This window comes from Sprattus sprattus (genome assembly GCF_963457725.1).
Source record: "Sprattus sprattus genome assembly, chromosome: 4".
Taxonomy (NCBI): Eukaryota; Metazoa; Chordata; class Actinopteri; order Clupeiformes; family Clupeidae; genus Sprattus; species Sprattus sprattus.
Window position 1 is genome coordinate 42,927,864 of NC_137923.1, and position 28,000 is coordinate 42,955,863.

General features: G+C 43.0%; 2 protein-coding genes across 2 annotated transcripts in view; one reads left to right on the top strand and one right to left on the bottom strand.

Moving 5' to 3' along the window:
- zfpm2b (zinc finger protein, FOG family member 2b) overlaps positions 1-13,443 on the top strand; it is a gene marked incomplete at both ends in the record, with an annotated part of 40,283 nt that extends 26,840 nt beyond the window's left edge. The window contains 3 exons of the mRNA XM_080836657.1: positions 9,762-9,956; positions 10,488-10,718; positions 11,072-13,443. Of these exons, the coding sequence (XP_080692783.1) occupies positions 9,762-9,956; positions 10,488-10,718; positions 11,072-13,443 (2,798 nt within the window). The remainder of the gene's footprint in view (positions 1-9,761; positions 9,957-10,487; positions 10,719-11,071) is intronic.
- A 1,560-nt stretch (positions 13,444-15,003) lies between these two features.
- On the bottom strand, positions 15,004-27,974 carry LOC308363518 (ATPase family AAA domain-containing protein 2-like; the record flags this gene model as incomplete). Its single annotated transcript, XM_080836323.1, has 24 exons — positions 15,004-15,036; positions 15,184-15,312; positions 15,600-15,763; positions 15,910-15,954; positions 16,308-16,430; positions 16,613-16,772; positions 17,089-17,285; positions 17,545-17,680; positions 17,881-18,066; positions 18,334-18,520; positions 18,683-18,797; positions 18,969-19,283; positions 19,463-19,553; positions 19,659-19,818; positions 19,971-20,059; positions 20,204-20,378; positions 20,511-20,626; positions 20,888-20,996; positions 21,435-21,494; positions 22,244-22,325; positions 22,434-22,518; positions 26,707-26,776; positions 26,921-26,981; positions 27,890-27,974. 24 exons carry the CDS (start codon positions 27,972-27,974, stop codon positions 15,004-15,006), a joined length of 2,973 nt encoding a protein of 990 aa, XP_080692449.1.
- Between the last annotated feature and the right edge of the window lie 26 nt (positions 27,975-28,000).

Below are 28,000 nucleotides of genomic sequence, written 5' to 3' on the forward strand. Positions count from 1 at the left end.
GCAGACGGCAAAGTGAACGGAGACAGAAGAATAAACGAACATCTTAACAAATGTCGAGGTTCATTATCAGCGTATTCAAACAGTCCCATGCCCTGAAGGAGTCTCCTAGTCGGCAACGGCAGCAGCAGCAGAGCCCCTGTGCGCGTGGCGCAGATTAGCTTTAATTAAAGCACAACGACGGGCGAACTGAACGGCTCTCAATGGAGAGCCCTTAATGAATCGGGTTCACATTGGTAATTGATTGGGACGAGGCGGGAGGATAACAGGGGGGAACGCAGAGAACGCAGCTGGGTGAGGCTCTCAGAACCGAGCGATGAGTTGGAGCTGTAATCGAAACAGCAAACTGTGGCTCGCTATCTTCCTACTTTTTTTTTTTTTTTTTACATGGAGGAAAAAAAGCTTTCGAGGGTTGGATTTGGGAATCGAAGGACTGTACAGATTAGTGCAGAATGTAGTTACAAAGATTTGCCAAAAATTATGAAATTGTGGTTGGGGAAGAAGGGGAAAAAAAGAAGTCAGTAAGCGGTTTGGTTCCCTTCTGGGGCATTTGAAGAGAGAGAGAGCGAGAGAGAGAGAGAGAGAGAGAGAGAGAGAGAAGGAGAAGGAGGAGAGCAAGTGAAGGAGAGTAAGAGAGAGAGAGAAGACAGTAAAACTCTTAAGCATGTGTTTTCTATGTGCTCTCCATGCTGTCAGGGAGCTTTGGGCTTATCTTGAGTGACTGTCAAGACTGGAAATGTCAAGCAAGAGGGAAGAAATATACGAGATTATTAAAGCCACTGGATGTTGTCGGGAGTGGTGAGGCGTCATAAATCCGAGTTTGATCATGGTGGATGTTTGGATCAGGAGGAGATGTGGCTTAAGACGGCACACTTGTACTGCTCAGGGGGCTGTGGCAGACCAGGTCGGGAGAGGGTGGGGGTGGTGTATGTGTGTGTTGGGGGGAGGTTAGTAGCAGGGGATGGGGTATGAAATTGTGGTCATTAGATTCGAAGAGTCTCGTCTGGCGTGGAAAAAAAATCACATTTATGATCTCTGTGTCAGTTCCTCTCTTTATTTCACCCTCTCTCTCTCTCTCTCTCTGTCTCCTCTCTCTGTCTGTCTCCCTCTATTGCTCACTCACTTACTCCCTCACTATCTCTCCCCTCTCATCTTTTGATTGACGGACGGCTACTTGACAGCTCAGTGGGAGTTTGTGGCGGTGATGAAGCCTAATGGAACGCTGCACATCGCCAGCAAGGTGAATCTGGGGACAAAGAGAGAAATAGAGAGAGAGAGAAAGAGAGGAAGAGGAAAAAGAAATGCTGGGCTTACAACAGGAAGAAGGATTGCTGGTGGCTTATCTTCAGTAGTTTCCCCTGCTAGATTAAGGTTAACTCTGGTTGAGCTGAACGGACTTGCACCATCCAGTATAGACTGCTGGTAAAAAAGTACAAGAACTGTTTCAGAAGGTAATGGAGCTGCAAGTCATAGAGCACTAAATGATTGATTATCGTCTTGCTGTGTTGTAGATGAAAATTGTGTTTTGGGGGTTAAAGGTGCATGCTGGACTGGGTAGAGTCTTGACTGTGTGGAATGAACTGTGAACTGTGGAAAGACAATAACCTGTGGGGGTGAACAGGGTGTATCCTTCAACCATGGAGTCATCAAAAAAACGTTGTCCCAGCATAACTCTGTTTTTTTCACAGCCCCCTTCCCAAGAAACAAAACTTTTCTGCTGTGCCCTGAAGATATGTATTTGTTTTTTTTTTCAACTGAAAAAAGGAGAACAAAAAAAGCACTGATTGTATAAAGAGGGATCAAGGGTTGCTTGGCTGGCACACACACACACACACACACACACACACACACACACACACACACACACACACACACACACACACACACACACACACACACACACACACACACACACACACACACACACACACACACGCACACAAACATACATGCAGACACTGCAGTTGAATTCAGTGGAAACAAAGTTTAATTGAGTTTTCACATCAGTGTTGGGGGAATGGCACTGGAAGGTACCAGTGCCGAGGTGTATAATCCTACCTCCCTAGAGAAACTAATTTTCTTATGGCGTATCTCTCCTCCTCCTTCTCACGTTCTCCCCTCTCTCTATCTCTCCCTCTTCATCCTCTCTTTTCTTTCTATCCCTTTCTCTCTGAAGACAGGGGCTAAGTCATGGTGTAGTTGTCCCATAGATAAAAGAGACACAGAGAGTGAGAGAGAATGACAGAAAAACATCCTTTCTCTCCCCCCCCCCCCCCCCCCCCCCAAAAAAAAGAGCCCCACCTCTCTCAGGACTGCCTAAGATCAGGGGACAATGTCTGACCCCCTTTCAGCCCAGCATGATCACTACCCAAGCTGCCAACCAAAGAGCCTTAGCCCTGTCACCACCACCACCATCATCATTGTCATCATCATCATCATCATCCTGACCATCTTCATCATCATCTGAATGCCCTGGAGCGCCAGAGACACCCTCCATGGCGCGGGGCAGGAGTCCTCGCTCCCATCCCAGGGTGTGACGACAGCAGATCTGTGAGCACAGATAATCACACACATTTGCATGGTGTGTCAATCATGTGGCATTATCCCACGGCAGGCCACGCACCTCCCGCCCCCCTCCCGCCCCCCTCCATCCTCCACTGCTGTCTCGTCATTGAGGAGCTTCTCCTTTTCTCTCCCCCCCTGTTTCTCATCGGATAGAGGACAAGGAGCCACCCAGACGAGTGCAAGGAAGATGGGAGATGGGAGATGCCTGAGCAGCTGCTGATTAGCCATGATGATTATGCATCCCCCCAGAGTCCCACTGGCCTCATCACTACTATAAAAGAGAGGGAGAGAGAGAGAGAGAGAGAAAGGGGAGAGGGAGAGAAAAAACACCATCTTTTCAAATGACAAGGTGCGGTAATGTGAGCCTGCCATTGCTGTTTTTTGGGGGGGGGTTTCAACCGCTGACAGCATCGTACAGGGACCCAGCTGAGAGGCAAAACGCGGAGCGTTCCACGAGTGGCTTAATTGCGCAACCCTGTATTTAAATGAAAGCGTCGGTAATGGTGTTTGTGGTGACAGTGAAGGAGGAAGAGGATGTGGGGGGGCTGGGGGGCTGCTGGTCTGTCAGAAGTGTTTCATGATTTGGAATGTTTCACGTATGCCAGTCAAAAGAAGGTGTGTGTGTGGAGGATGGGGTGGTGGGGTGGTTTTGGGGGTGCAAAAAAAATTCAGCAATTGTTTGGGTGCTTTCAAGCTTCCCACAACACAGCAGCGCGACGGCCGTGTGAAAATTAGCATTTAAGGAGAGTGAGGTGTTTTTGTCATGGACGGGATGGTGAGGGGATTGGGGAGATGGGTGGGGGGGGGGGGGGGGGAGGGGGGGGTTAGGCTGTACTGACGTTTCCATATTCATATTCCTCAGCAGCTGTTATCGCTTAAAAGGCTTTCTAATTACAACAACAAGACAAAAACTCCTTGGATTCCGTCCAAACTTGCTAAATGATAAAATAAGCATTCATTCTCTCTCTCATTCTCTCTATCACCCTCTCTCTTCCTCCTTCTCTCTCTCTCTCTCTTAATCTCCACAAAGCACCTTGGAGTCTGCTCACCCAAATACATGCCAAATGCACAGGGAGAGTGCCATTCAGAGATGCAGGTGTCACACTTGATAAGAAACTTCTGGATTAAATATGCACCAGGCTAATGAGCAGCGCAGCTAGCCCGTGAGGGTGAAACCATGGGCAGGATTGTTCGCCCGCTGATAACATTCCACGCACGGAGAAAGAGAGAGAACGAGAGAGAGAGAGGGAGGAGGGAAGGAAGAAAAACAGCCAAATTCCATCATTTCATAAACAGCCGGGGCCTGTATCGGGAGCAGCGTCTGGACGGCCGTGTTAAGTGGGGAGACAGTGCTTTCCATTAGGGGGAAAGCTCCTGGGGCTTTGGGGTGTGTGAGGGGGGTTGCGAGGGGGCGGCGTCGGCTTGGAGATGATAATGGGGGTTGAGGAAAGTGACAAATCTTCGCCTTTCTTGAGCTGCTCGAGGTCTGTATGAGGGGAGCTCTGTTGCAGTGCAAAAGGGAAGTGGAGAGGTGGGGGCACTCCATCGCCAGTTTGTGTTGGAATCGCTTTCGCTTTTTAGTTGATGCCGATTGATTTTCCTCTTGTCTTCCTTGTAAGATCACTCCGGTGGTTGTTTTTGCTACTGGACATCCCCTGAAAACCGGCCATTGCCCTCCCATAGACTCACTGACGAACACCCCCAAACACCCTGTCCACAGTGCCCTGAACACTCCCAAACATCCCCTAAACTCTCCGTTCACGGTCTTTCTCAGCATCCCAGCTCCACACTTGGAAACAGAAATCACCCAACATTCTCGCTGCAACAGACGCGTGATGACCTCTCCGTTTCTCTGCACTTGACTCTAGAGGTCAGACAGCGCACATGACACAGAGTTGATTGAGTGGGGTGGGTGGGGTGGGGTGGTCGGGTGCGTCGCGGAACGGAGCGGGGCCGTACGATGCGGGGCAGGGCGGTGGAAGTGTATTAGAGAGAGCTGTGGGGACAGTGGAGTGGAGTGGAGTGGAGTGAGGCCCTGGTATGGGCAGACTCAGGAGCAGGGAAGTGTCTCCTCTAAGGAGCTTAGTTCAGCCGCCCAGGAAAGTGCTGAAGACTGACAGCAGCTGGTTATGCGCATCACTGGCTGTCAGGAGGTGATTCATTTTCTCTCTCTCTCTCACGCTCTCTCTCTCTCTTTTGCTCTCTATCTCTCTTTTTTTCTGTCTCTCTTGTTCTTTTTCTTTTCTTGTTTGAAGCCAAATTTAGAAAATTGGATGCAGGCTTTTTTTTGGCAGTGCTGTCATTTCTCTATGAAGTATTTCAATATAATCAATAGGAGTGCTCTTGTCCCCTAGAAAAATGTAGCTAAATTGTACATTACGGTACGGTATGGGAGATGTTGGACACTTATGGACACCATGGACACTTATGGACACCATGTGGCTTTGTATTTGTGCGTCAAACTTCCTCTTGAACTTAAATACACACAGGATTGGTAAGGTTACCTTTGAAATGTAATAGGTTACAAATGACAAGGGATCATGTTTAAAATGACTTCATCAAAGTAACGTAAATTATTAAATTGGATTACTTTAGTGCAAATTCAAACAAAAGGACCAATCAAAAGCAGTGATTAAAATGTAAGCGCACTGCCAAATGAATGAAGCCTGTCTAGACTGAGAAAGGATGCCATGCAACAGAATGAATTAATGTATATTCTACATATATCCTTAAAAAGCTTTTTACAGAGAAGAATAGTTCATCATCATCAGAATAGTTCCGATATAATCCCTTTGAAATGACCAGCATTCTGATTATTATCTGTACTTTAATTAAAAAAAAAAATCTCAGTAACAGCTAACAATTACATTTATTTTGTAATTCAATTATGTGACTCCGCTACATGTTACTAGTTACTCCCCAACTCTACAAACACACACACACACACACACACACACACACACACACACACACACACACACACACACACACACACACACACACACACACACACACACACACACACACACACACAAACACTCTCTTCAAGCTTTCTTTTTCTCTTTCTCTCTCTTCATTCTCACGTACATAGTCTCTATCTTTCACAAATACTCCTACACACAAGCAGCTGGTAACTGGTGGACTAAAGCTCTTTTTCTCTCCCTCTCTCTATCTCACACACACACACACACAATCGTTATTTCATACACACACATTCTTTCATACAAACCCCCCACACACACCCACCGCACTCATTCCCCTTCACAGACACTACCAATCCTCTCTCTCTGTTAAACCTGTACACACACACACACACACACTCAGGCACTGTGGCGGTGGCTGGCGCAAGCACACACAGAGAGAGTGAGAGAGCGTGGAGTGATGCCACCACTCTCTCCGTCTGTTTGATGTGGGGCCGGGTGCAGGGATGAATGAGGGCACAGGTGCAGGGCAGATGGCATGCCACTGTTACCTGGGGCGGGCACAGCAGCTCGCCAACGAGGGCAGCTGTCGTAGAAAGGGGATGTGCCACTCACGTGGGCCACCAAAGAGGCGGGCACGGCGCCACAGCAGAAGCGCATCGGCTCGCAATGCTCGGGTCGGGAGAGCTCTGGCCAGCTAGAGGGGTAGATTTGGATCAGGCAATGGGTAGTAAGAGCTGCTAAGAGCAGAGGAGGGGGGCAGGAAATGCTGCGTGTTTGTAGTCAAATGCGATCAGATTTCTCATGTTTATATTTATTTAGGAAGAGAATTGAACATGACCAAAATACATTTAATAGGAAGTAATTAACAAAGAAAGGAATGTTTAAAATATATCATAGACCTGCAAGAAACAAGAAATTATTCTATACCTTGGTGTGTTTTACAGTATAATAGAAAAGCTTATTGTGCAGACTGAAATACACTTTAAAAAACAATGTGAGAAAAATCTATGCATATATATATATATATAATATACATACATATGCATGATGTAATGATCTAGAAAATGTTACATTTACTGAGAGGCTGTTCCAGGCTCTCCTTGCTTAGAAATATCAAAGTGAGTGGTATTATAATTTAATAATGTTCTGTATCATTATGTGTCGTTTTATTGCATTACTAAATTAGACTGCCACTCATGCTCATCCATATTGCAAAGTTAAGATTTTATCACCAATGGGACGCTTGGATTTATTCCAAAATGATTATAGAAAAGCACCTCCTTACGTGGCCTTCCCCATATGGGAGTGAGATAGCCTAAACATGGCATTATATGGCTCTACTCTTTTTAATGAAAATGCAGACGTGTAAAGCAAAGGACTCATGCCTGGTCACTGAGACAAGAAAAAAAGACACATATGCTGGGAAGGGAAAGGTATTCAATCTGCAGGTGGGGAGCATTTAGTGTATGTGTGTAGAAAAAAAAGAAGCTTTTTCAAATATGTGCAGAGTGCTAGCACCCCCACAGCCATTCTCCTCTGATTAAACACTGCTTATCTTACAGGGAGAGTCCACAAAAGTGAGTGTGGAAGTGTGTGTGTGTGTGTGTGTGTGTGTGTGTGTGTGTACACGCACGTCTGTTTCTGTGTCAGTCTGCATGTATTCATTCTGTAATGCAAACTGCTGGTCTCTCTGATTTCGTGTATTGTGTAACAGATCCATCAGGTTGAGAAAGGTAGCTGGAGGATCAATAATACTAAGAGGCTTAAAGTCTACTTAAATACATAATCACTCAGAATCACAAATGCACATGATAGCTGGAATGTGGCACTCTGTATCTATCCTAGGCCCCAGTAATTATCAGCAGATATTTCATGAAGCAGTAGCATTGTACCTTCACATCAGCGTAGCTGCAAATTTTGCATTACAAATTTGCAATTGATATTTGTATTGATACAGGCATTTATGTATTAAAACTGTTGCCCTACTGTTATCCTAAAACTATATGGTAATGGTCCTATTATTTATATTATTCAAGTATTTTGATCTTCTCAAGTCGTTGTTCTCTATTTTGAAAAAAAAATACAGCCGAGAACAATAATCAAATCTCTCAAATTGAAAATTTCGTCACCACTTTGGTGTGTTAGGTGGTTTGAATTGATTACACTGGTGAAAACACTGTACACTATTCACCAGGGTCAATTGTGGTCTGTTCATCAAATGAGCTCTTGGCAAGTTACCACATCACAGGACTGTCACTGTACCGATTGGGGCTCACGCTTTTATAATGGTGTCGGCTGTAAACATTGTTGAGGCTGCCATCTTGTGGAGGCTTGCGAACTTAGACAAGAGACCAGACATTCTGTGGACCACACAGGGTTTATGGCAAATGGGGTCTACACAGTTTGAGTATCCTATTCTCTTGTTAGGGAAGTGTCTCTCCCAGGGAAATGTTCCCAAAAGTAAAGTTTTAGCTCAGCTTTTCTTTTCTTTTTTCTGTCCTCCGTCGTCATTTTCCACTTTGTGGTCTTTTGTTAGAGGGGTGAAATTCTCCAACTCTGTGATTTCTTTTCTGCTCTGTTGAATCAGAAACTCGTTGACTGATCCAAATATTTGCTATGATTCACAGAGAGAGAGAGCAAGGAGAGAGGGCATGAGGAAGAGAATGAGAGAGAGAGAAAGAGAAGGTGGGAGAGAGATGGAGAGAGAATGAGAGAGACAAAGCGGAAAAGGCGAGAGAGAGAGAGGGGGATTCTTTTTTGTTTACTCATTTCTTTGTCTTCTCTGCAGTGTGCCTTGCCAAAGCAAACACTTTTTTGAGCCAATTGCTCTTGGTCCATTGCCAGGATTTAAATAGCCTTGTTACAAGAACAGAAAATGAGTTAAATGCCTGTTTTCTAATAGCCTAAATGCAAATGCAACACAATAATTTGGATATATTCATTTCGGGGAGAATATATTTGTTTTTGTGGTGGCCCTCAACAAAATAAGTAATGTTGAGAGTTGTACAGAACTCCATAGATAGCTATCGGATAATTTAAATACTTTTTTTTTTCCAATGTTAAAGGGTTGGTACCCCTTTCATATACTGTATGTCCATTCAATTTCATTCTCAGAAAGCTCATCAGAGCACCCATAACCATAACTTTCATCCTTTTGACAAACTGACAGTCTCTTAACACCTTTTAAAAAAGTCCTGAACCTTATTTTCATTGTCCAACTCGGCAATTAAACAATGTCCTAATTCGAGCGTTCAGTGCCAGTGTATCATGGCTTGCCTGTTATCGCGCCAGCCAGACTTTTGTAAATAGTCATATTAAAAACTTTAATCCCCTCAATGGAAGATGAAGAGCAGACGGAGTGCCTGTCATGTAAAGAGATAAATGTTATCTTCGGCACAAAGCTTTCCTCCTTCCTTTAGCCCCTCTAATGAGTTTGTTCTTTAGGACTGCAGCGGAATGTTTCATCCGCAGCTTCACGCTCAGATAAAATGCTGGACTTTTATCCAAGATGGCCATTTCAGGATGGAGTAAACATACAGTCACACTGTAGTGGAACAGGTCTTTTTGTCTGGCTTGACAGAGCTTCAAAGAATACATAGTGTTCTAGTACGTAAACAGGCCTATGTACGCTCTTACGGTCGCGATTATGAAAAGCACAAATATGTGGCCGTAAAGCCATGAAAACATAAACTAGTTAAATAAATTGAGTTGTGTGATCCTTACATGAAGGTTTCGAAACACATTGCTTTATAATTTAGTGCTGTCACATTGTGTGAAGTAAAAGTGTCTTAGAAGCAGTTGTCAGTCTTTTGGCTGGATGTCTTGTAAATAAAAAACAGGGATCAGTGTAGCTTATGAGGGAAGTGCATAAAAAGGGGTTTAGAACTGTAAAACAATGATGCTATCCTAAAGGCAGAATGAAAAGATGGGGTTAGTTAATGTATAAAATTAATAATATTGTATTGTATCTGTGCATCTTATTCCTTGGTTCACGTCATGTACATTTGACTAGGCTAGAAAAAAAAACTGAAAGAAATTAGCTGTATAGAATGCACTTTGTCATTCTCTTGTCATTATGCGATTTTTTTCTTACAGATTTTTCCTATTTTTTACACAGAAAAAGATCTGGTTGCACTTCTTATTTTCAAAGTGGTAAATTAATCTGACTCCAGAAACAAATCAACGCAACACCCATTCATGACCATCCAATGTCATATACAATAATAATAATAATAGTATGCTGATGTCTGACCAAATCAAATCTTTCTTTCTCAGGTGGCCAGCTCTGGTGCACTACAATCAAGCCACTTATGGAGCGAGAGACGCTACATGCCTCTACCATAGATGTCTCCTCACAGCTGCAGGCCCTAGCCAGCGAGGGGATGTACCCCGCACGCCTGCTGGACTCCATCCAGCTCCTTCCCCAGCAGGCCGCCATGGCCTCCATCCTGCCCAACGCCATTGTGAACAGTGAGTTTGCTATCGGCCGCGCAGACACATCGGCGACTCCTGCGATTAACTCGGGATGTCATAGGGACTAGCACTCATGTGGGGTGGTGGGAGTTTAAAAGCGGGGAAATCCGTGTCACCGAGCCATCTCAGCTCGGACGTGCGTGTTTGGCGAGGATAAGGGAGTTACGGAGGGCTTCCAACTGACCTTCAATCTCTGCCGAAATTAAATATTTACACTCGCTGATTTTGTGTTTTATGTCTTTCCTAATCGTAATGACGCTAATGTGATTTACACAAAGCTCACCGTCAGTCTTTGATGAGGGTCTGTCGGGGTCAGGTCACCTTGGTTTTCACATGCTGCTACAGCGCTAAATTAAAGATGGCTGCTTTGGCTCCATGCCCAAAATGTCCTCTGGAACATCACAAAAGATGGAGCCACACAAGTGTTCTGTTTGCTGATGCAATATCAAGTCCACATAAGTGTGTGAATTAAACAAATATTTAAGTATATTGATTGTGTCCACTCATGACCCTTTCCCATCCCCGCAGAGGACATCTTCCCCTGCAAGGCATGTGGGATCTGGTTCCGCAGTGAAAGAAACCTGCAGGCTCACCTCATGTACTACTGCAGTGGGCGCCTGAGGGAAGTGGACGCCATGGTGGCGGAGAGGAACAGCAAGAACGGCAACCATGTCACCCCTCGCGTCTGCCCCTTCCCACAATGCAACATGAGCTTCAGTGGTGCCCATGCTTTGGAAATGCACTTGCTCACACACAACAGTAAGTCTCAGACCAACACAGGTTAGAATATGGGTACACAAGTTAAAATGATACAATAATAACAATTACATCAATAAAGCATACTGTGCGTCGCTTTACTTTTAAAATCACCTTTATATTCATTGAGACACTCTTAATTCAATATTGAATAATACATCAGTATATTAAGAAAGCACTAACAGTACTACTAAGCATGAAAGTCAAAAAGGTCTGGCGCAGTAATAGAACTGTTTGCAGAACAGAATCTGCATAATTGTTTAAGGCAACAACAGAATAGATACGGTTGTAGAATTTAGATTGTGAATAAACTGATCACTGGCCATAAGTTAAATATGTGCTCTTTTATCTTTTAGGTACCAGGACAGAAGACCCTGTATCCACCAGTGCTGTCCTGAAATGCACAATCTGCAACCATACAGCAGACACTCTCATGAGCCTCCAGCAGCACATCCTGTCCCATCTGTCCCAGGTGGGCCTCCGGTGTGACCACTGCAGCTTCTGCTTCCAGACCCCCACTGAGCTCGCCAGGCACCAGGACCTGCATGGCCACGGGGGCGGCAAAACTCCCAGAGAGGGAGACACCCGAGTCTCCCCCGGTGGCGGTGGCAGCACAGGGAGCCCGCGGGCCGGCCACAAACCGGAGTATCTAGTCAGGAGAGAAGCCCGTCAGTGTCCGGGCCAAAGCAAAGAGGCCAACACCGGTGTGGACACTGGAAGCACAGATCGAGAACAATCCACCATGAAGACTGAGACCAACTCAGGAAACCAAGCTAGTTTCTCCTACACTAAGGTGAAGTCAGAGCCTTCCAGTCCACGACAGGCATCTTCCCCCGTCCAGCCCAACATTACCCCTGCCTTCCCCATGGGCCCCTTCGCCCCACATGTCCCTTTCCCACAAGACATCACTGCAGCACCGCAGGCCTCTGAGATCCTGGCAAAAATGTCAGAGCTCGTCCATCGTAGGTTGCGCCACGGAGGCAGCAACTACCCTCCGATGGTGTACAGCAACCTTGTGCCAAAGGGAGCGACGTGCTTTGAGTGCAACATCACCTTCGGCAACCTGGACAACTACCTGGTCCACAAGAAGCACTACTGCAACAGCCGCTGGCAGCAGGTCACAAAGCCGCATGAATACAGCAACCTTCTGGATCAAGTCCCGGATGCTGGGAGCCCGAGGAATGGGAGCAGTCTGGTCGGTATGTTAAGCGCCCATCCACCTGAGCTCAAAGGTCACCAAGTGGATCCCACTCATTTGCCCACATCCATGTTTGACCCTTTCCAAGTTGGGGGCAAGCTGCCAGATGACCTCTCCCCTCAAGCTAAAAAGGCCTCAACTCCAACAGGTGCAGAGGAAAGACCCAATTGCATTCAGACAGACTTGAAAAGCCCCAAAATATCTCCTGTACAGAACGAGCTGGACCCGAGCGGCACCACATGCTCAGCCTGCAACATCACATTTAGCCGAAACGAGACGTTTATGGTACATAAGCAGTACTACTGCGCCACCAGGCATGACCCACCTATGAAGCGTGCCAATGCACTTAAAGGCCCTGCGGCCCAGAAGTCAGTGCGGGCACGGAAGAGGCGAAAGGCTTACGAAATGACCACACCTGACCAGGACCACATGCCACCGATGCCACCACCACCTTTCCTTGGCATCCCCACAATGGGCAACCCTTGTATCACCCAGCAAGCAATGGAGTCTTTCAGGGATCAGTTCCATATGAGATACAACATCTATCACAATATGGTTCCTAAACACCCGGAAGCATCCCTCACAGTCACTAAATCTGCACTGGTCTCTAAGGGCAATGCTGTTGCCAGGGAGGAACCAATAGATCTAAGTAAGAAATGCTTGCCACAGTTTAACAAGCTCTCGCAGTCCCCACCGAGTCTCATGGATTACCACGAGTGCGCAGTTTGCAAGATCAGCTTCAATAAAGTGGAGGACTACCTTGCCCATAAACAAAACTTCTGTCCCGGTACCTCTGTAGACAGCAAACTGTTGCTGGACATTAAAAAGGAAAGTTGCAATTCAGACATCAGCACTAAGAGCATTGAGACGTACAAAAAAAACAGTTCTCCTGAAATTACAACTCAGAATGCACTTGTCCATCCTGTAAAATCTGGAGGGCCATCTGACGACAACGTCCCAGTGAAGGAAGAGGTGAAGGACACATTCATATCCACCGGTGGGTATCCAGGAATGATCAAGAAGATGCGTCAAGATGAACAGATATGGCCCTATTACGAAATCAAAGCTGCAGACTATGCCACTGGGATGCTGATGATGCCTAATGATCAACGAGAGCACAGGAAGAGTCCAAATGAAGGCAGCGAAGGGGAGAAAGATCAACCCGTCCCCGACCAAACCCCAAACCCTCTGCCGAAAAACAAGAGCAAGACCCTCGACGTGAACGGCAACCATAAAACTGAGGAAAAACCCATGGACGTCGGTAAGCCAGACGGTTCACCACCTCGAGAAGAGCCTTCTTCTACGTCTGACCCAGAGAGTCCCGTCCCTCCCAAAAAGAGCCTGTCCCCTCTCCTGATTTCCAAGACAGAGGAGGTGGCCCCAGGTGTGAAGAGAGGTGCAAATGGATCGATTTCTGCAGGCAATGTGAAGTACTGTCGCCCCTGTGACATACAATTCAACAACCTGTCAAATTTTATTACGCACAAGAAGTTCTACTGCTCGTCTCACACGGCTGAACATGTGAAATAACTTTTTAAAGCACTGACTTGACCCCCCCACCCCCACTGGTTTACATGAAGAACAGCTGACGGACAATCAACAGAAGCATCTCCCATTCCATAAGTAAAAAAATGAAATGGAAAAAAAACATGTTGTTAAAAGAGTATTTGTGTGTATTTTTTTCTCGCATTTTGTGATGTATTTATTTATTTTAAGTATGTTTCCAGTATTAAATACTCATGTTATGAGGTTTCTATAAGAGATCTTTGTGACATCATCAAGTCCCACAAACAAATAAGTTATTCAGAATGGAAAATATAATTGAACAACACATGGCACAGATCAGATTACAGATGGTCTGTAGTCCTTCACACAGAAAGACAACAGGTTTGCTATATTTTTACAACATGAATACTGGTTAATATATTTGGTTTGGGAATGATAGTGAATACTTGATATTATGATTAAAAAAGATTTTCTCTACTTTTGTGACTTCTAGTTCACGTTGTTTATTTAAACTTGAAAATGTTTTGCTTGTGCAAGACCCATTAATATACCTGTATGTTTGTTTGCTGATTTGTCAACCTTTTTTTGTAAATCGTTGCTTTTAAGGCAATACTTTTATGAAGATAAATAATTTTAAGGCAGTATCACAAAGGAGTGACTATGGTTGTTCTTTAGAGCCCTCTAAGAAGTTGACTGTGGACAAACTTTCACTAGAACTGTTAAGCCAGGGGGTTCCTGTATGGAAGAGATGTTTTTGTCTATTCAAGGTCCTTAAATGCAGGAGAAAAATATGTTGTTGAAAATGTGTTGCTATGCATGTTCATGTGTGGAATGAAATTCCGGAAATGTTGGACATTTTTTATTTAATTTTATTTCATGTGGTGTCCAAATTAAAGATCTGATCTCAGGACTGCTTAGTGATAGTGCATTGTGTATCCAGCCACACAAACACATAAGTATATTTAAATAATCTCACAGCATACAGCTTTTCACCTTATTGTGTAATAAATAAAAAGGTAGTGAGCTGCCTCCCAAACAGTTTGGAACTCATGATGCAGGTTTAATTAAATACATCTGTGTGATAGTCCTGAAAAGAGGAGGGTGTTTAGCTCCATCTAGTGACAGTGAAAGTCTGGCAAGCATTTTGCTGTACTAGCTTATTTAACAGGTACAGTCTGCGATACACTTTTCAAAAATACGATTCAACAAATCTCCTCACGGTAATCAAGCTGTCCCATCAGTGTTTGTTCATAAAAAAAGTACACAGCCCTGGCTCTATAAATGGGAAACATACAGTGGTTCGGACTGAGCCATACACAAACCCAGCCAATAAACACAGTGCTTCAGGAGCATGGAATGGTGGGGTGTAATTCGATTGGCTGTTGAGCTGAAATATAAACAATCCTTTTCTACGAAATTGAATCCAAATACTGCATATTTAACTATTTTAAGCTTACAACTGTGCAACTTACAAACACATTTGAGTGTTAATGTACACATCAAAACACTGAAATTTCAAAAGAGAGTCTAGTGCATCTTTGATATGCTGTATATTTTATTTGGCCAAAGGATAAACACAATATGTTACGAAAGACTTTCAATTTCTCTTTTCATTTCCTGGAAGAAGAAAAAACACACATCAAAAACACATTCATTATCTAAATGCATTTTCTTCAAACATCATTTCATTAATTATCTAAATGCATGAAACACAAACCCAACATTATCTTTGACCATAAGCATTCAGACCAGGCGCGTGGGTACCTGGACGAGTTCAGTTTTGTTATACTCTTTGCGGTGCCTGTAGATGCTCTGGCTCAGAAGGGCATAAACCTTCTCCAGCTGAAAGACTTCAAATCCCTCAGTCTTCGTGACGACACATTTTAGCAAGTCCTACAGAAATAAATTCACACTGAAACCTGTACTCTCTGAATCAACCCGGTGAATCATGATTGAGGGCTGTCAATACATAGTGTGCCACACAACAACCAACCATACTTTTCACTGAAAATGATTGTCCATCCAACATCATTACATTTTTGCCATAACTCCCAAACACAAGACGTGGATTTTTTTTCATCAAATAAACCATCCTGCTGCATCATGAATCGCCCCACAAAACACAAACGAGACAGTATGCCTGCATTGCTGGGCACGTTCCCAGTGTTAAGGGAGTTTACCTTGAGGCTGTCGTGATTCACCACCAGCTGAGGGGTTTTCTTTGAGAGGAACTCCAGGGCTTTGTCCACGTCGATGAGCTGGTGCTGCTGAGCCAGCAGGGTTTTGGTGGCTCGCGTCATCCTACGCTGCGTCTCCGGCTCCTCTTGCCCCATCTTCCTCTTCTCTGGAACACAGGCAGAAAAAGGTTCGAGATTTACAGCAAGCACACCAGCTAGCCACACATAGTTTGATTCAATTCAAGTTTATGTCAAAAAAAGGGATGCAGAATAAATATCACCGATTGTGTGTGTAGAGCCTCCGATAACTTACGATTGGGCCTTGGAGGGTTGAGCACTGCAGGGTTACCATCCTGACCTTTATGGTAGTGAGATGGAGAGAGCAAGGATGTTCAAAACAAACTGTAAGCGTATCAAAAACACAAAACTAAGTACATCGGAAATACACAGGAAAGAGGTGCTGTGAGTGTACAGATTTTAAACAGATTTCAGAGAAATTAACACATTCATGACACTTAAAGTACTAACACTAAGTTGAGTAGGAGATAAAGTGTGTTAAAAATAAAATTAATTCATTATTATTATTATTATATGGACCTTTAAACCATGAAATGATGTTTGAAGAAAGTGAAAATGTATTTATAAACATATTAGAGACTGTATACTGCTGTCTTGTCAAGCCAGACCGTGGTCATGGGGTGACTGGCTAACCTCTCTTTGCACGCGCTTCTTTGATTTGCTCACAGCTCCTTTCAAAGTCCTCCTTCAGCTCATCTTTGATAATGGCATGGACAGTGTCCTTCAGGGCACATGCCCGGTGACGGATCTGGCGATCTGAGACACAAGATAACCCTGGATGCTACTATGCAATAAATCATAGCACTTCACATAAATTATGTACTGCGCAAAGTCCACCTATGGTGGGTGATTATGCCTTAATTATGTACATAATATACATAAGTGTGCTTGTGTGTATGTTCACAGTGAGGAATGAGAGGAGGAAATAAGTGTTGTACCGTATGGATCGTCTTCAGGGTTGTATCTAAGGGCATTCTCCCATATCAGGTCAACGTCATGCAGGTATTCTCCGACTGTGATGTACTTCTGCCGATCGATCTTGGAGAGCACTGTGGAGAGGTCCATGGGGTGCCTCACAACAGTGTGGTAGTCTGGCACCTATGCACACATGGACTGGCTTGAATGACGCTGATAAACCATCAGCTCTCATATTAGAAGTCTATTAGTCACGGTACCCACCCATCTCCTCTCAATATTTGTTTTTCATCACATGGCTTCTCATTTTTATTTATTTTTAAATAAGCAGAAAATCCACTTTCAAGACAAAAGAAAAATTGTGAGACACTTTTTATAGTTTTCCATTCTCATCATTGATTTCACACTTTAGAGAGTTTTTTCAATGATAAAAATACTTGTCCATTGTTAAAAGACATGGCCACATTATGCAAGACGCGACAACTGGTTGACCTCTGACCTGTTCTTTATCCACAGGTTTCGAGAAGGCCTTAAAGCGCCTGTCCTGTATGAGACGGTCGGTCACACAGCGCAGGAAGAGGCGGAGCTCTCGGAGAGTGTCCTCCTCCTGCCGCTCCAGACGCAGACGCTCGTTCTCCGATATCTGCCGGGGGGGCGGTGGGGGGGCTATGGGAAGAACCTCAATGGCCTGCAGGACTGGAGACAGTCACACAGAGATGTCACACACAAAGGCAAAGCCAGTCTCCAACACATACAGCACACCCTCTAACCAATCTTTCACAATCTCACACATTCTCTTATATCCTCTCTTATACACTGTCATGTTCTCAAAAATGTCAGTAGTGTAACATGAGGACAGCACTTTGACCACAAAAAATGACATCCACACGCTGTAGGCATGCACCACTTGTGAACTCACAACCTGATCGAACACTGCCGGAGGGCTGGTACTTACGAGCTTCTCTCTTCTCTGCTGGGGCTTTAGCTGCCTGACAGACAATGAGGTCATCGAAAAATGTTCTTCTCTCCTGCGAGGAAGGAGGGCTCAAACAGTGCACCTCCCCAAGCTCCACTTGAAACAGCTGCCGAACCTGAACACACAAACCCCAACAGTCAGGGAAACAATTCCTCAGTTTTTATTTCCAATACTTTTTTAAGATGTCATAACCTTGGCATGTGTCTTCCCTAGTCAGTTGTGATTCAGAAGATGTGATTCATAATTTAACATATCCTTGGTTGCTAATGTAAAGTAAGCATAAGGTTGATGTCAGCAACAAAACAAGCTCCTCACCTCTTCATCGAGGTTGTTGAGGGCCAAATTGGTCGTGGCCAACAGCAGAATGGGAGAGAAAGGAGGAATGGACAGCAGTAGGCTGAGAAAGGTGGTCCTGAACACGGGGGTCACAGTGTCCCAGCACTGCTCAATGAGGGGCATGTACAGAATGCTTGGGGCGGTTCTCTTGGCCTCACAAAAAATCTAAAATATCAAAACATTGTGCAACTAAAAAACAAGGACAACCTGTAATTAAAATAGCTGAACATATATGAAAATGAACCTCTAGTCAAGTTACATGCTCCTTAATAAACCTTACTTCCGTATCTCTCAATGTGGATCAAAAGAGTTAGAGTTAGACAGAGGCAGGGACAAGAAGAGAGAGAAATAAACAGATTGAGAGATGGCTAGACATTAGAATGGTCTCACTTCAAGTCCCTCCCAGATTGATGTGATCTTTCTGTGTCATACCTGACAGCAGGCTTGCTCAGCAGAGGTGGTGCAGTCCCCGAACAGAGAGGTCATGTCCAGCGTGTAGACGGTGAACTTCTCCAGGGCATGGAGCACCGCGGGGGCCATGTGGGTGGTCTGTCCTGAGCCAGGGCGTCCAGACAGGAGCAGCCGCGGCCGGTGAGAGGTGGGCTGACGTGCTGCACTCCTGGAAGAAAATGCAAAGATGGAGGAAGAGGAGGAACTGGTGAGGCACAAAAAGCATGAACTGCTCAGAATTAACTGCTGCACCCACATCTAAATGATGAATGATCAGAGAGTCCTATGTATAGACTGGGGGCAAGAGGGGAAGGGAGGTCATCAATCTCACCTCATAGTCTGGAGGAAACAGCCTTTGTCTGGGGTCTTCTTATAGATGGCTCCACTGGTGGTTGCCTCCTCATCCGCATACAGCAGATCATCATCCAGGATGGCAGAGGTAAGATCTGAAAAAGATATGAAAACAAAATATAAAGAAAGAAAATCAACAAAACCTATAATAGTAATACTACTGGTACTTGTGTAGCTGAAATAAAAGAGTCCATTCATATTAAAATTGATATTATTGACAGATGTTGATAGTGATACTGATATAACATGTCAGAAAAATGTCTGACCGGACTCCTTCTTCCTCTTGAGGCCTTGCTCTGTGTGGGGGAAGAGCATCTGCAGCATCTCCAGGATGTTGCAGAGCGCCGAGGCCAGCAGCGGCTGGACTGTGGGGATGAGCGCCTTGGCCGGGGACGACATGGAGCGCTGTGAGGCCGGCACTAACTTTCGCATGGCCGCCACAAAGTCACAGCTGCTGATAGTGATGGAGGAGATGTCCAGGACAAGCTTCTCCGAGGACCTGTAGATCTGTGGGTAGCGACGGCGCAGTGCGCACAGGGCTGCCTCGGCACATACGGCCTTGATGTCTGCGCCACAGTAACCTAGTAACCAGTAACCACACACCACGTTAACAACCATATGTGTGGACGAGGCTACATTTGTTTTGCTGCTTTACATTCTGTGCTTACATTTCCGCTCAGCCCATGACAGCATCTGTGCTGTTTTATTTTAAACAGAAAGAATTGAAAGACTCTGTCTATCCCAGAGACTAAACTCTTACCAACACACTTGTCTGCAAGCTCCTCAAGAAAACCATCAGATGGCGTGGGTTTCCACTGTTTCGTGTAAATCTCAAGGATATCCTTCCGAGCCTACATTGTAACACATTGTCAGAGAGAAAAAATGAACAAACAAACATTCAAACATTCAGACTTACTTCATCATGAAACCTGGCCAATGGCATTCAGATGGAATACCTCTCTGTCTGGCAGACCGAAAAGAAACTCCCTGTCGAAACGCCCTGGTCTCCTCAGTGCAGGGTCGATGGCATCCAGCCTGTTGGTGGCACCGATGACCACAACCTCTCCTCTGCTGTCCAGCCCATCCATCAAGGCCAGCAGAGTAGACACAATGGAGCTGGGGTGGGGAGTAAGAGAAATAAAACACCCTTGCCTTGATATAATGTGAATGGATGCCTCAGTTTGACTGGTTTAATAAAGATATATAATCCCCTACTGAGAGGTTCAATATGGTTCAGGACCCTTTTCGAGACTTTTGAGCAATCTCACCTGTGTATCTGATCCTGTCGGCTTGATCGGACGGGAGCCAACCCATCAATCTCATCAAAAAATATGATGGATGGTCTCATCTGGTAAGCCTGCAAATGTAATAGATGTCACCTTCACTGCCAAAGGAAGCAAGTTACTTACACAATGTAGATAACAACAACCATTGAGCATGCATTGAACTAGCACTCCCTTGGCTGTCTGTTTGGAATGTGAGCAATAAGACGTGGACTGACCTGATCAAAAAGAAGTCGCAGATGTCTCTCAGACTCGCCCACCCATTTGCTTAGGCAGTCTGCTCCCTTCCGCATAAAGAAGGCCACCCTTCTGTCCCCATTGCTACACTCATTGGCCAAGGCACGAGCCACCAAAGTCTTCCCTGTCCCAGGTGGTCCGTAGAACAAGCAGCCCCTGTAAGACGGAAACACACGGCCGGCAGACCAAAGATGAGAAATCGCTGAAAATGATCACTACATGGAATGATTGCAAGCTGGAGTCTTATTAGGTAAACTGGACATGGAACATCATGTACAAGACTCTTACTTTGGAGATTCAATCTTGAACTTCTCAAACACCTCTGGGTACAGAAGAGGGAAAACCACCATCTCCTTCAGAGCTGCGATATGGCTAGTGAGACCCCCAACAGCATCAAAGCCAATCTGTTAGGAGAGATTGATTTTTGTTTGCTCCAAAACATCAATATGATACTAAAGCATAACATATAAACATGAACATACAAATACCTGTAGGGAACTTACAGGTATCCTACAACATGTGATTAAAGATAACAGCACTAAATAAAGCATGAGATGACACCTTTCCATATTATACATTTCTGTATACATTTCTGGGTGTAAGTTCATACTCAGCATAGTTAACAGGCTCAGAAGCAGTACTTTGTGAGATACTCCCACACTTACTGTTTGGTCTACAAAGACTGGGTCCACATCAGCAAGGTTTGCTTCGGACTTCATCCTGTCCATAACGAGTCCTGCAAGGTCCTCCTTTCGAATATTAAGTGGGAGGCACCTAATGGAAACCACAATGAAAAAACAACACATTTAGTTGACATTGTTTAAAAAAGTTTGTTCAGTCATTCTCCACCTTCTTGCAAAACAAACACATCTTACTTGCCAGCCTTGTAGTTATTCCACAAATGGTGATAATTCCAAGGCAATGAGGCCTTGGTGATACAAGCAGGTGGGTTTCACTCTTTATCCTTTATGACATCAGCTATGTGTTTCTGATGTCATAAAGACACTTTTGGCATTCTAAACTTTTAACTAAGCAACCAATTTATGTGTATCACAAAAAAAATCACAAATTAAAAGTAATATAGGGGGAATGCTATCAGAACTCTGTATTATCAATACAACAAGACTTGCTTCTGAAAAGGTCAAAGATGTGCAGTTAAATGGGGACTCATAAAATCTGACACTGACTCAATGTCTTGATCCGCATACAGACCTCTCCATGTCGTCTTCATCAGAAGAAGAGTCATTCCCCACAGGGCGCTTACAGCTATATCTAAACCCAAATTAGGCAAGAGAGAAGATTAGACATTTCTGATTGGCTTTAAAACATTGTCATATTTGTGGAAGACATGCTTTTTACCTATTTGTTGCACAAATCCTGCAACCATCATAATGAGAACAGAACAGGCACACAAACTAAAAAGTCCAACATTCGAAATGACAAATGCTCCAACTTCACCATGAAAGAATGCTAATTGGCAGGTCGATGACATCACGACCATAGGGTCAGTTGTGTAATGTCAAGGTGTGAAACTGACATGGCAGTATTATGGCACTACATGTGATTTTTCTGAAGAGTCTTCCGTTGTATTACGATTTATGAAAGCTCAGGTAAATTCTGCTCAATAAAGTAATATGTAATATTCAAAGTAGGGCTTCATATTAATATAGCTCATTTAAAAAGGAGTTGTAGGCCATTGTAGCAAAAAGGTAGTCCCAAAGAAATCATATATCAATGTTTGTCAATGTCAAATTTCATATAAATGTCATAATTTATTTCACTTGTGCACTGCATATTAACCAGTTGTATTTTGTCTAGTTATCCATATGTTATGATCATTCTGATTTAATTATATTTAAACATTAGAGATGGATTTACCATCACCATCCATTTACAACTTCTGATTTTAGACCTTGTTTAAGTTTACTGCATAGCTAACTATATGCTGTATAGACTGTGTGAGTGATTGTGTGTGTGTGAGAGAGAGATACATAGAAAGTGAGCGAGAGAGAAAAATATACCTGCCAATCCTTCTACTAGTGGTGTTCATGCTTCTGGGGACTGCTGCAGCAAGGCGGTAGCTTCCCTTCCTCCGACTAGCACCTGTGGGTACAAAAATGCTCCTATGTTCTTTCTATGTTCTCCCCAGAACACATGGGGAAACAAAGAAGTACTATATGATCAGGTGGAGGTAGATTAACAACTACGTACCATCCAGATAAGCAGGTGTGTTCTTCTGATGAGCTCCATCCTCCTCATCGTCATAATCATCGCCCTCATCATGAGAGGTCTCAGACTTAATAATATAAGATATACAAATAAAACATTCAAGAGACAAGTACTTCAAATATTTTTCTTTTAGGGAGCAGGGGAATTTCAGGACCATTTAAGTACCCTAAAGGTAACCGTGTCAGTGCATGCATATTAATGTGAGCGCCATCTAAGGTCAAAGGATATACAGCAGTTTTACTTATGCTTCATCTATGACAATGACAGTGTTCAATGTGCAGCACAAGCACAGATAAGGAAAGGGTGGAGAGCAAATGATGGGTGCTCCACCCAGTGGCGGACCTAGTCATTTGGGGGCCTAAGGCGAACATAGCCAGGGGCCCTCTTCATCCGTCCTTTTAATGCAAAAAAAAAAAGGGCCACCTCAAAGCAGGGGCGGACTGGGGGGAAAAAGTGGCCCGGGAGTTGTCTGTCAGAGCGGCCCACTTAATATACGGCGCGTTGCCCGCTCAATGTATGCAAAATACCCATAGCCTACACTTAACATAATTTTGGATGATTACAAAGAAATAACATTATATATGTTTTTTAATAACATTTGTATCCACAAATTTGCCTGGATGGACACATGGAATAAAATGATACTGGCTATTGTAACACTCCAAGGTAGGTATAGTTTGCTAGATGAATATGCTTAACTCTGGGCTAGTATCAGATGGTTAGGCCTATATGTATAACTACAGAGCCTTTAGGAATAAATGTCAGCAGAGAAAGAGTACACAATTTTTTTGATAATGATTAGGGCGACCTACATTAAGCAATATCAATCTTTTTGTAGGCTGATTAACTCATACAGCAATACCTTTTTGTATAGTATATGGCAGCACACAATCAAAATATTTCCCCTCTACCTACATAGCTACAGTAGCTAGTTATATGGAAGAAAGTTGCATTCAGGAGCCTTCATAAGCAAACATGATTTGGCTCCACATTAAATTATCCCACTTTTTCATTATCCACATGTCTCAAATGTTGTATGATGCAACATAGCTTTACAGGACACATAAAATATGTCCAGTAACAACGTAAAGAAGGGGGCAACATAGCCTATAAGTCAAAACCAACTATATTTATTGACTGATCTCGAAAGTATTGGCTTACAAAAGCTAAACTAGAAAATGCATTTCCTGAAGGAAATACCAGTGCATGAAATGCAAAAGTTAGGAAAGGAAGAAGAAAAGAAAGAAGAGTGAAAGAAGGAAAGAAGAGTGGAAGAAGGAAAGAAGAGTGAAGAAAGGAGAGAAGAGAGGAAGAAGGAAAGAAGAGTGAAAGCAGAAAAAAGAAAGAAGAGAGAAGAAAGGAAAGAAGAAAAGAAAGAAGAGTGAAGAAAGGAAAGAAGAGTGAAAGAAGGAAATCATAGTTGAAAAATGAAAGAAGAAAGGAAAGAAGAGTGAAAGAAGGAAAGAAGAAAGGAGAGTGAAGAAAGGAAAGAAAAGTGAAAGAAGGAAAGAAGAGTGGAAGAAGGAAAGAAGAGTGAAAGAGAGTGAAGAAGAGAGATTGAGAGAAAGTAGACTGAGAGGGATAGAGAGAAAGATGGAGAGAAAAAAGTAGAGAATGGAAGGTGTCTTAATGTTCCTAAGTTAAATTGAGAGGGACAGAGAAGAGGTTCCTTTGATTTGGCGCAGCTGTCAGTGAAGCACAGGTGCAAGCCAGTTTAAAGACCCTATTATGATGTCATAATGGCCCAATGTAAGTCAATGGGAAAATTTAGATTCGTTTTTATTTAATATCTTAAAAAGTATAAAGTTTAGAAAAGTGAAAAATACATAGCATAAGTGTCCTTTACAAGACCTACGCAACAAAGTTTGAATGAAGTTTCTACGTTAAGCGGTTCGGGCTGAATTAATCGCAGAAAAAGGTAACAAGAATAAGAAGAAAAAATGCATTTCCTGAAGGAAATACCAGTGCATGAAATGCAAAAGTTAGGAAAGGAAGAAGAAAAGAAAGAAGAGTGAAAGAAGGAAAGAAGAAAGGAAAGAAGAGTGGAAGAAGGAAAGAAGAAAGGATAGAAGAGTGAAGAAAGGAGAGAAGAGAGGATGAAGGAAAGAAGAGTGAAAGAAGAAAAGAAAGAAGAGTGAAGAAAGGAAAGAAGAGTGGAAGAAGAAAAGAAAGAAGAGTGAAGAAAGGAAAGAAGAGTGAAAGAAGGAAATAATAGTTGAAGAAGGAAAGAAGAAAAGGAAAGAAGAGTGAAGAAAGGAGAGAAGAGAGGATGAAGGAAAGAAGAGTGAAAGAAGGAAAGAAGAAAAGAAAGAAGAGTGAAGAAAGGAAAGAAGAGTGGAAGAAGAAAAGAAAGAAGAGTGAAGAAAGGAAAGAAGAGTGAAAGAAGGAAAGAAGAAAGGAAAGAAGAGTGAAAGAAGGAAAGAAGAAAGGAAAGAAGAGTGAAGAAAGGAGAGAAGAGAGGATGAAGGAAAGAAGAAAAGAAAGAAGAGTGAAGAAAGGAAAGAAGAGTGGAAGAAGAAAAGAAAGAAGAGTGAAGAAAGGAAAGAAGAGTGAAAGAAGGAAATAGTAGTTGAAGAAGGAAAGAAGAAAGGAAAGAAGAGTGAAAGAAGGAAAGAAGAAAGGAGAGTGAAGAAAGGAAAGAAAAGTGAAAGAAGGAAAGAAGAGTGGAAGAAGGAAAGAAGAGTGAAAGAGAAAAAGAGAGTGAAAATATTGAAAAAAGGAGATAAAAATGGAGTGAAGAAGAGAGATTGAGTGTGAGAGAAAGTAGACTGAGAGGGATAGAGAGAAAGATGGAGAGATGGAGAGAAAAAAAGTAGAGAATGGAAGGTGTCTTAATGTTCCTAGTTACAGTTAAATTGAGAGGGACAGAGAAGAAGTTCCTTTGATTTGGCGCAGCTGTCAGTGAAGCACAGGTGCAAGCCAGTTTAAAGACCCTATTATGATGTCATAATGGCCCAATGTAAGTCAATGGGAACATTTCGATTCGTTTTTATTTAATATCTTAAAAAGTATAAAGTTTAGAAAAGTGAAAAATACATAGCATAAGTGTCCTTTACAAGACCTACGCGACAAAGTTTGAATGAAGTTTCTACGTTAAGCGGTTCGGGCTGAATTAATCGCAGAAAAAGGTAACAAGAAGAAGAAGAAGAAGAAGAAGAAGAAGAAGCCTAGGAATAACAATACAGGGCATTTCATGCACTGTAATAAGTCTTCACAAAGAAAATAACTCAGTGTTAGGGCAAAAAGCGAACATTCACACTGTACAACCTATGAAAAGTGACAGTGGTAGCCTACAAATAAAGAAATACAAACCGCGTTAGCCACTTCACAGCGTGCTAGCCATGATTTTCTTTCGTTCCAATTCTTGGATGTAGGATTCCACCCTTTGTAGAAACCTGTTGAATCGATACATTTGGTGTAGGACGTCCTAATTGTTTTGTTGTCAATTTATCTTAATTAGTACGCCGACAGAGAAAAAAAATCTCCTTTTCCTGAAAGCAGTTCGGCGCCACAATCGCCCTGAAGGTCCGCCGCCACTGGTTTGAACTTTATTGTAGAAATGAACAGAACAGAACATACGATGGGGTGTAAACATCAGTGGTAATGGTAGTGTTGCATGCTGGGTGTGTGATTATGTGTGTGTGTGTAGGGGTGTTAAAGGTGTCTACGAGCGAGACACGCAAGTATTAGGCTAGAGTGATTGACATTTAATAACAAATAAACATAGTAAGACTGACGGAGGAGATTAGAAAATAGTAAGAAAATAGTAACCATGAGTGTGAAGAAAGGTCACTAGGAGTAGTATAAATAGCAGACAGTGATTCCAGTTGGTTATCATTAGAGGTATATAATGTATTCGGTGAAGCAAGGAAAACTGTCGCAACCGATTGCTTCTGCGGGAGGGCCGGTTGGTATAGACTTGGGCCATCCCATCGGTGCTTGGGTGGGCAATGTATCGGGGGCCTTCTGCTGGGTGGGGGCTTAAGGCAGTTGCCTAGGTCGCCTCTATGGTAGGTCCCACAACAGAGGACTTATAAGCAATGAGGAGCAGTTAAACATTGCCTATACTGGCAAATGACAACTGCGGACATACAGTATATGCAAAACCCTTTTCTCATTCTCAATGTGCAATAGGTATTTTTATGTTGTCTTTGCATACACAAAGAATTCTATAATGTTTCCCTGGATTTCTATGCATTTTCTCCACACTGTTGTCTGCAATGAAATCCACTGACAGAGGAGTGAGCGGCCTTACCTCAGATTCTCTAATTTGGCAATGCATTTTCTTAAGCTCTTCCAATCTCTGGAGTGTTTCATTTTCCTTGCTATGTAAGAAGAAATTAAATTCCATGTCAGCAGACACAGTTAGTGTCAAACAGCTGTCAAAGCAATACACACCTCAGACTAGGCTACATCTTACACAATAAAGTGAAGCTACTCTAAAGGAGATGCTGGGCTTAAGCTCTTACCTTGTAGACTTTGTGGGGCTGTCAGTGGTCCGAGAGTTGGGATGAACAGGTGTAGGAGCATCTATCATAATAGATGAAATGTATGTGGATTGAAATAAGATGCACTTCATGCGTCAACATGAGTTGACAGTTCATTTAACTCCATTTTGGGTTAGCTTATCATAAGCTTTCCAAATCACTTAGGGGCAGTGCCAGTAAATCTACAGCAATATTGTTACAATGGTTACTATCTTGTATTCCAGAAATTCTTTGATATAATGACAATCTCTATCAATCCGGACGGTGGCACTGAACGCCTCAAGCATAAAAACGTCAAAGAGGTCGACTCTGGTTAAAAATATAAGTATGCACAGAAAACTGTGATGAACATGTCTTCTGTTTTGTAAAGATAAATTGTAAGTAAAATGTAGTCTTTATAATTCAACTGTACCCCTATGTGTGTCATATAACAGTGGACCCAGACTAGATTAAGTCTTGTTTGTGTAATGTGCTATTGTATTGTATTTGCTCGAAGATGATTCAAATGATCTATTATAATTAAACAAACATATTAACAACAATCATGCTGTATTCCATTAAATTCCAACTAAACACATACATACATATTGTATTCTTTTTCAACATAACTTTAAGAAGACATAATATTTCTTGTTGTCAGTTGTGGATTTATAGCCTACTATTTAGGCTCCTCCTTTGTTGCATGGTTAAATAACTTTTAAATAAAACAGAATTGTATAAAAAACGGATCTCTATTGTAGCACTATTTTGAATAATAAAAACAATCTTTGAGAAATCTGGATCACTTTCGTCATATTTCATGCATGACAGCCAGTGTACATCAGTATAAGACCAGGTTTAGACCAGTGTAAAAAAAAAAAAAAAAAACTATCGTTACACCTGCATGGCCTTAAGGGTAACATTTGAAAAAACGTTGTGATTAAACCTGTTCCATTTGAATAGACTTACCACGCTGGGGTTCCCTCCCGCATTTATTAGGACGGCCCTTTGTATTTCTGCCATCACTATTATCAAAAAAAGACAAACGAGCTGTCATTATCTAACAAGGCTCCAAATGAGGGA